Source organism: Arabidopsis lyrata (assembly GCF_000004255.2).
Source record: "Arabidopsis lyrata subsp. lyrata unplaced genomic scaffold ARALYscaffold_5, whole genome shotgun sequence".
NCBI lineage: Eukaryota > Viridiplantae > Streptophyta > Magnoliopsida > Brassicales > Brassicaceae > Arabidopsis > Arabidopsis lyrata.
The window spans coordinates 11,898,849-11,908,484 of record NW_003302551.1 but is presented as its reverse complement, the minus strand read 5'-3'; the positions used below and the strand labels follow the sequence as shown (position 1 = coordinate 11,908,484).

Below are 9,636 nucleotides of genomic sequence, written 5' to 3'. Positions count from 1 at the left end.
TATGGTGCTAATATTGGCATTTTTCATTATGAGATTTAGGAAAATATCTCTTGTCTTTTAAAATTGTGTGGCTCCACTATCCACCACAAGTATGTTCTTGTCCTCGGCCATTTCTTATATGGACAAGAATCATGTTTTAAACATAAAGTAATATAAAATAAATTCAAGGAAATAACAATCAATGAACACATAAAATGCAAAAAAAAAACATAGAGGTTCTGATGTCGAAGTCAGATTTATCAACTTGATTCTTTTAGGCAGGAGTTTCATACTCCATTAGATCATCTTGATCATGTTCACCATCTTTATATACCAAATGGGCTTTAAGATTCTTCCTTTTCACACTCTCTTGATAGAGGTCACAACGATGTTTGGAAGTCCTACATATCTTAGCCCAATGGTTCCCCATTCCACATCTATGGCATACTCATTTGGTCGAGTGTTGTGGTTTGGAAATACCACATCGTCCTCGCCCTCGACCACGGCCGGAATTGGGTCTACATCCACGGTTATAGTGGTTCCCACGGCCGGATGAGTTATAGTGGCCACAACCACGTCCTTTCCATCCACTACGGCTACGGCCGTGTGGTCTATCTCTATGGACGTGGTTAGATTCTTTGGATTCTTCCTTATCCTCTGCGCGGCCTTATTGGCATCAGGTAATGGGGTTAATCTATGAGGTCGTAATTCACTGTTTTTATCAGTAAGTCATTATTTTGCTCATCTAGCAATAGACTCATCCACGGACTTATAGTCCTGGATTATGAGACTCTCAATAAGATGGTGGCTAATATTGCCTTGTATCTATCTTTCTCTCTTGGCATTATTGCCTTATTAGATACATTCACCAAGTCCTTTTGACTTTTAGGATAATCTTAGTATTTATTACCCATTTTAAATAATTATCTCCTAAGAGATTTAGGGCAGTAAAATACAAGTTGTAATTCAACATCTACAAGGAAAAGTTTTGAGTCAAAATCATGTAATCGTTAGTGTCATGCGGTATTTGAGACCGAACCATGAATCGATTTACTTAGGGATTTGACTTTCCTCTTTAGGATTAAATTTCTTCTTTTAAAGATTTCCTAATTAGGATTTAGGGTTTTCCTATTTTATTTAGGATTTAGGATTTAAGATTTCCTATTTTGATTAGGATTTTAGGGTTTTAAGATTTCCTATTTTAATTAGGATCTAGTGTTTTTTTTTTTTTTATAATTTCCTATTTACAATAGGATTTAGGGATTTTCCTATTTAGAATAGGAATTAGGGTTTTTAGGATTTTTCTATTTACAATAGGAAACTTCCTTTTCTAGGTTTCTAGGGTTTAGGGATTCATGCGGTTTTAGGGATTTGGATTTCTAACAATTTGAGCATGAAGCAATCATAGAAACAAACAAACTAAACAACCTAACAACCTTAACCAATCGATTTATATTTTAGGGTTTAGGTTTCGGATTTGATCCAATTTAGGGTTTTAGGTTTTAGACTTATAAAGTTTCGGCCATTAGCTTAGGTATTTTCGATTTGCGATTTTAGGTTTTGGCAATAAAACTTCTCTAGCAACTTAGGCGAGTTTAGCTTAAGCAATAATCAAGTTTTCTAGTAACCTAAACGAGTCAAACAATCGGATCTCACAAGCAATAGCAATCGCTTAGACAATCAAGGTTCGTTTTAGGTCTTAGCCGTTTGTTAGATCGAAATTCAAGTTGGATTCTTTAGCTTTAGGGTTTGTTGTTTTACCTTTCACCTTTGGGGTTGTATGGACTAGAACCGGGAGCTAAAGACCTCGGTTATCAACTTGTCACGAGCGTATGGTGCTAGGATAAAGATCGCCGATCAAGGAGCAAAGCGAGCGGTCGGCGGTTGGTAGCTTCGGGCGGCGGACGAGCTCGGCGACTTTAGATTTAGGGTTTTAGGGGTTTCATTAAGAGCAAGTCGTGCTGATAACGTGTTATGAATCTCGTGTATATTTATTAATGAATGAGGCTACAACTTATTTATATATATACATATGAGGAGGTTACTACTTGGGCTAGGAATACAAAAGCCCAATAACACTTAAACTTAAACCGCCTCTAGTGTCTCTCGCATAGGCCGGACCTTCTAGAACATGGATTAGGCCCACGGTTATGGAGTCCATCCAATATGTGATTTACAACAGTTTCCAGTAATAACTAAATTCGAATAAAAGCACAATTAATTAATATACTAGTTAATGACCATTCATCACATTATTGATATTTTCTTAATTGAGTTTTCTTCAAAACAACCCTCTAAGTCAATTTCATTTGAAAATTTACCCTCTAAGTCCGAATTATGCAAGTCAATCCCACAATCTCAAAAGTCACCCGCAATACTGCCCTCCCGTATAGCGATGATGTGGCACTCGATAACTCCGTTAGAAAACATAAGGGATTTTTGCAAAAAAAACCTCCATGTAATTTTTGTTTTGCAAAACAAACCTCCATGTAATTTTTTTTTTGCAAAACAAACCTTCATGTCAAATAAATGCAGGTCAAACCACAATCTCAAAAGCCATATGCAATATAGCCCATCCGTGTATATCGTTGACATGGCAATCGATAACTTATTTGATGTAATGTAAAAGTATCATGCATCTCAAACCTCAACTTGGTTAATTCCTCCATCATAGCCTCATCCCACCATTTACATATGTCATATGTGGCATGCCCCCAGGGGCGGAGCTACATAGGTGTTAATGGGGTCAGTTGACCCCAATAAAATTTTATATTTTAAACTTTTCCTTATTGATATCAAAGAATAAGTTAGATCAAATGATTAAAATTCTCATAGTTGACCCCATCAACATGTGTTTGCATCCTATTTGACCCCAATAAAAACACAGTCTAGCTCCGCCACTGCATGCCCCAGTCTAGGCCTGCGATCTACCAAATTCACCTTCTTTTTCGGTTTCACAACCACATGGTCCACATGACCACATCAATGAAATAATATCTTAAAAAAACAAAAGAAAAAACAAGAACGGAAATGAGGATAAGAAAAATAATTACTTAATTACTTTACAACATGATAACAAAACAAATTCTATATGACATCCTAAAATATTCTGGATACTATCTAATATTTGAAGAAGAACGGAAACTTCAGCCAATTAGTTGTTGCTGTTGATATACAAAAGGGAGCCTTACTAGTTACTTCAGTGGTTATCGGCAGCGCAAGATTGAAATTTGACAGTGCTCCGTAAAGCTTGGAGATGAATGGCTTACTATTTTTGGTGACGTAATTCTGGATGACTCTAGATCAGTGTTCAAGAAAGCGCTAGACGCTAAGCGGGCGGTGACCCAGTACCTAGCATCTAGAACGCCTAATCGGAGCCTAAGCGATTTTTTAGGCGGTTTAGACGTTTATAACATAAAACATGATAAATATGATATTATATATAAAAGTTATATAAAATATTAATATAAAACTAAAAATTATGAAATTATAAAAAAAAAAAATTATTTATATTTATATTAAACAATATATAAATATTTATAACTATATATATATAAATAAAACTCTAATTGAAATTGAAAATATACATTAAACAAGATCTTTAAAATTTAAGCGGTCAAGGCGGTTATCTAGGCGTCGCATGAGAGCCTAGCGTCTAGTGGGGGCCTAGGCGACCGCCTAGACCGCTTTTTAGAATACTGCTCTAGATACAATGATCTCCACACGTCTCAAAAAAGAGATAAGCTGTTAGGCATGGGCGTTCAGGTTTTCGGATTGGGGTCGGATCGGGTTTTTTTGGGTTCGCGGTTTCGGATTTAGAAATTTAGGACTCGTTCGGGTGTTTTAAAACTTCGGGTTTAGAGTGGGTATTTCGGATTTGGATTTGGATTTTTCCGAAGTATCCAGAAATCGAAAATTTTGTATCCGAATCTATCCAAACTTTTTGAAAATACCCAAAATATCTAAAAGTCCGAGTATTTTTAAGCACGTTGGTTATTACAAATATAACTCTTAATAATATATTATTACTATGTACTTATATTTCGGGTATGTTCGGGTTCGAGTTCGGATCGGATTCGTGTTTTCAGGTTTTGAAGTTTAGGACCCGTTCAGATATTTTAAAATTTCGGGTTCAAATTCGGATCGGGTTCGGTTCGGTTCCTCGGGTTCGGGTATTATTCTCATGCGTACTGAAGAGCATCAAGCTTATATATTCATCTGGACTGTTAGAATGTTTAATCGATTTGAAACTCGTAAATTTTCCTACTTGAACCTTTATCTTTTATCATTAAGGAAATGTGATGTATAGGGGTGGGCATATTATGTGAATCTGAGCACCCGACCCGAACCCAATCCGATGAATCCAATTCGAACCCGAACCCAAAATTAAAATATCCGAATGGGTTCTAAACTTCCAAACCTGAAAACCCAAACTCGACCTGAACAGGTTCCAGAACATATCTACAATTTAAATACATAGTAATAATATATTATTAATATTTATATTTGTAATAGCCTAAGTGTCCAAAATATTAGGATTTTTGGATTTTTTGGATATTGTTGGATATTTAGTTTATCTTTGAGTAAATTTAGGTAAAACATGTTCAAGGTTATATATATTTTACGTATTTTTGAATGGTTTGGATAGATTTGGTTATAAAAAAATTTGATTTTTGGGAACTTCGAGTAATCCGAATCCGAACTTAAAATATCTGACCCGAATTCGATTCGAACCCGAAATATAGAAATACTCGAACGGGTCCTATATACCTCTAAACTCAAAAACTCGAAAACCCGAAGTACCATACCATAATCACTAATGTTGAAAGAAAAAAGAAAGAAAACTACCCAAATGACTCTTTTAGATTCTAATATTTTTGTGTTAACTTGTTAAGAAAACCTAAGCCCATATGATCCATTATCAATATGGGCCGAATATATTATTTATACTTTAATTTCGAATTACTAAAAGCTAAATAGTACTTAAACATTTTCGTATGAAGATGTTTTTGTTAAATTTTTTTTTTGACCGAAAAATCTTTTTTTGTTGGTTAGAGAAAATAAATTTATTAAATATTTAATAAATTTGCAGATTAATGGGGGCAAGTGTGCAAGAAATCTCTAACGATGTACAATTATAGCCGTTCACCAGGATTCTACGCAGAGAAAGAAGTGTCGTCAGGTCGTGGATCATTAAAAGTATTCATGAAGATCACGAAGAATGAAGTGTAGTCTGTCGTGGATCTAGTAAGGGTCGGAATAAATTGTCAGTTGTAGAATCGTTTAAGTAACAGTTCTCATAATTTGCAATTAATAATAAATCTAGTCGACAAAAAAAAATTATATTTTGTGTTTAAGATATTGTAGTCTAAAACTGTTTTTGGAAAACTATTAAAAGAAAAAAAAAATCTTGACTATTAATACTTCCAATTCCGCCGTTAACGCTACGCTTTTCATTTCTATAGAGAGAGTCCAAAAATGGACAATGAAGAGGAACGAAGAAACAGAGAACCAAATCGGACACATTCTCGAGAAGAAGAAGAAGAAGAAGAAGAAGAAGAAGAAGAACAAGAAGCACGTAGATATGCCGGTCATTGATATTATCTTCAGAGTCGAAGAGATTTGCAAAAAGTATGACAAGTACGACGTCGACAAACACCGTGAGATAGGTGCTTCCGGCGACGATGCCTTCTCTCGCCTCTTCACCTCCATTGATTCCGACATTGAAGCTGTTCTTCGTGTTCGTCTCCTTCTCTCTCTCTTTTTAAAACCATAGAATGTTCTGTTTTCTTTTTGCTTTCTTTTTTTTTGTATGCAATGTTCTGGATTTTGAAACGTACAAAATGTTTTGATATTTCTTTTATCTTTTTAATGTCATGCTTCATGCATATGTAAAACCAAAAAAAAAAAAATCATGCTTATAGATTAATTATATTTTATGCTGATGTATTATTAATTTTTTTTTTGCAAGTAAGAAAGATTTTGAGATGGAAAAAAACGTGAGAATTAATAGAATACGAAATATTATTTGTTGCATTTGTTTAGATTTTATTGACTGTATTAGAAGATATAGTTAGATGTAAACAATAGAATTTACATATTAATTTGCTTTATTAGTAGTGACTCTTAGCGTTATTGAGTTTTAAATTTTGTATCAAATTATGTAGAAAGCCGAGTTGGCGTCGACGGAGAAGAATAGAGCTGCCGCGGTGGCAATGAATGCTGAGGTTCGAAGGACAAAAGCGCGTTTAGCTGAAGATGTTGTTAAGCTTCAGAAACTTGCTGTTAAAAAGGTTTATTTAACTTAATTAATTACTTAACGTTGATTCACTAATGACTAATGAGTAAAGATGAGGAATATCAATGGTTGTGTTCAAACTTTGGTTTTAAATTTGCGTTGTATACAGATTAAAGGGCTTACAAGAGAGGAACGAGAATCGCGCTGTGATTTAGTTATCGCGTTAGCCGATAGGCTTCAAGCAGTACCTGATGGAAATGAACATGGAGCAAAACAAGCTAATAATGATTGGGGAGGTGCTTCTGCACCTAACAAGAACATCAAGTTTGATATGTCTGGTAGTGAATGTTTCTTTAGTTTTCTTGTTTTGATGTCTTCAAGAACATCAAGAGTGGATATTTAAATGTGTTTTGTTTACTTCTCTGGTTACTTACTATTAGAGGAAGACATGCATGATGGATTTTTCCAGCAAACTGAAGAATCTAGCCAGTTTCGACAAGAGTATGAGATGAGAAAAAAGAAACAAGTATGTGAATTTCATCCATAAGCTTTTATTTTGTCTTCCGACAATGAGAATTCGAATAAGCTTATGCTCTGTATTTTCTTTAGGACGAGGGTCTTGATGTCATATCTGAAGGTTTGGATGCACTAAAGAACTTAGCGCGTGACATGAACGAGGTTTTGTTGTTTACTCATGCTCCGTGTAACAGAGTTTTTCTCTATTTGATGGAGATTTATGCTTTTCGATTTCAGGAACTTGACAAGCAAGTCCCATTGATGGAAGAAATGGAAACAAAGGTGAGATTCTTTCTTCTCATTATTCAGTTAAAATAAACGTTGGTGTTTTTAGACTTTGATCCGTTTGGGTTAATATTTTGCTTTGGTCTAATTGTTGTTTATTTTTCTGAAAGGAGTAGGATAAAAAGATTTGGTGTTTATCTCTTCCCTTAGTTTTACATTTGATCTTATGGTTAGGTGGTGTTATCAAAACGCTAGACATATAATTTCTCCATGAATGTTGTAGGTCGATGGAGCAACTTCGGATTTGAAGAACACCAATGTTCGGCTCAAGAAACAGCTTGTGCAGGTAAAATTAAAACAGAAACGGTTCTTGAAATCAAGAATTACTATTATTATTATTGTCTCATCACAACTCTATGTGCTAAAATCGGGTGGGGATTTCAGATGAGATCTAGCCGCAACTTCTGCATCGACATTGTTCTTCTATGTGTGATCCTTGGAATCGTCTCTTACATTTACAAGTAAGCATGACGCTTCAGTTTCTCTGTCTACTACTTTTTATATACCTCCAAACCAATATCGTTCCTCTAACTTGTCTAAAATCGATTTGTTTCTCAATTTCAGTGCTCTAAACTAAAACTTGGGGATGTGCTTCTGTGACATCCTTCTGGCCTTTGTGAAGCTTTATGGTAAGGTCTTAACTAAACTGATGAAAGTTACTTTTCTTCGAAGACAAGAAAGCAAGATATTTCCTTAAGCTTTAACCATATGTATGGTAAAAAAAAAAGGAAAGAGAATGTATTTTCACAAATGACGCTCTTGTAATTGTGATATACTACATTACTATAACTCAAATAATTATAGTAAAATGGAAATATAATTTTACAAAAATTAGTTTCCTTTAATAAATAGTATAAAATTATCATAAATTTAAAATGGTTAATACATTACTTTTGACCCAACAAATAAAAAAGGTTAATGCTATAATATGTCGTATTTTTTTTTCTCCGGAACTTACGATGTTTGGGACAACTAACTACACAATCCATGAAAAAGGCAATATAAATAGTCTATTAAAAAAAATACATAACAAAAACTTTTTAAATACAGTAAGAGGAACAATATCGTAGTAATATTAGTGATCACAAGATGTCAAGATAAAACACATATTGTGTTAACAATGGGTGGGAACAAGCAAAGAGTGTGTCTATATTAATAGTGATGGTAGTAATGCTATCAGTTTCTCAAAATGGGAAAGATAGTAATGATGGAGAAATGATTGCGGTCAAATCTAGCCAGTATCTTATGTGATGGACATAAGAACAATTTGGGATTGTGTGAGCCAATGAACTAACACAATCTCTAATTCCCACCTCTATTTTAGAAGCAACTCTATTTTAAAGTTCATTTTGCTCTAATGTATACTTTTAAAATAGAGTTGTCTCTAATTTAGAATTGTCTCTAAAATAGAGTAAACTTATTTTTTTACTCTATAAATACAGTAATCCATTTTTTTCCTTTATTTTAGAGGCAACTCTATTTTAGATGCATACATTAGAGCAAAATCAACTTTAAAATAGAGTTACCTATAAAATAGAGATGAGCATTGGAGATGTTAATTCGATCAAAAATATATCATCAAAGAATGTTATATTGTTCTACAAGATATTTGCAAAGATAGTTTTTTTTTGTTTTTTATTTTCCTAAGTGTTTCGTCTATGTTGTGTTTAAGATTACATGCAAAATAACAGACATTGAATAATTTGTTAACCATTAACTATAGCAAGATTATGTTGATATATAACCAACAATCAATAAAATCCCCACTCCAATTGCTTGTCAAGTCCTTGACCATGTAAATCAACTCAACACTATTAGAATTTTTGGGTATTATTCTTAAGAAGATATATTTCTTATAATTAGAGAATACCCTAAATTCCTAATGTAAGAGCTTTCAAATGTATAATCATGTTGTTTCATACATGGCAAGAACATGTATAAGGCTAATTAATCTTGGTATACCATGTCCATTGAAAATATAAAAAGCACAAAACTAAAGGAACTCTACAACCTCTAAAGCATATACTATCGTCTTTACTCTTGCATATTTGAGGATTAGCATGTCGGCCAACTGCCACATGAGTGATCATATAAAACTCATTTCAATATTGCTACACATATGTGACAAGAAAAAAATAATGTTCTACCTGTTGTAAACCACATAACGGATGGACTCCATAACTGTGACCCATGTCCATGTTCTAGAAGGTCCATGGCTAGCTTCTAGAAGACTCGCCCAACCGACCAAGGCCAAAGACGGTTTATGTTAGTCTTAGTGGGCTTTAGTGTTTCCTAGTCCAATTGGGATTTGTCTCCCCTATTGTGTATATATATAAGTTGTAACCTCATTCATTAATCAAGAAGAATACACAAGATTCATAACACGTTATCAGCACGACTTGCTCTTAACGATCCCTAACCCTAATTCGAAAAATCCTTCACACAAAACCTAAGTCCGCCTCGCTCATAAGCTTACGATCGGATCAATAGGTGCTCGCGATTCCTCCAAGCTCCCAACGTTCGTGATCAAGTTCGAAAACCGAGGTCTTTAGCTCCCGGTTCATATCCGTACAACCACATAAGGTGAAAGGTAAAATCCGAAACCCTAAAACCTAAAA

General features: G+C 34.2%; 1 protein-coding gene across 1 annotated transcript; it reads left to right on the top strand.

Annotated features, from left to right (window-relative positions):
- The first annotated feature begins 5,418 nt into the window (after window positions 1–5,418).
- LOC9311795 (syntaxin-72) lies at window positions 5,419–7,841 on the top strand. Its single transcript, XM_002877351.2, has 9 exons — window positions 5,419–5,719; window positions 6,147–6,272; window positions 6,387–6,555; window positions 6,658–6,743; window positions 6,827–6,895; window positions 6,971–7,015; window positions 7,242–7,304; window positions 7,403–7,479; window positions 7,583–7,841. Exons 1-9 carry the CDS (start codon window positions 5,465–5,467, stop codon window positions 7,593–7,595), a joined length of 903 nt encoding a protein of 300 aa, XP_002877397.2. The 5' UTR covers window positions 5,419–5,464; the 3' UTR covers window positions 7,596–7,841.
- Window positions 7,842–9,636: the final 1,795 nt, after the last annotated feature.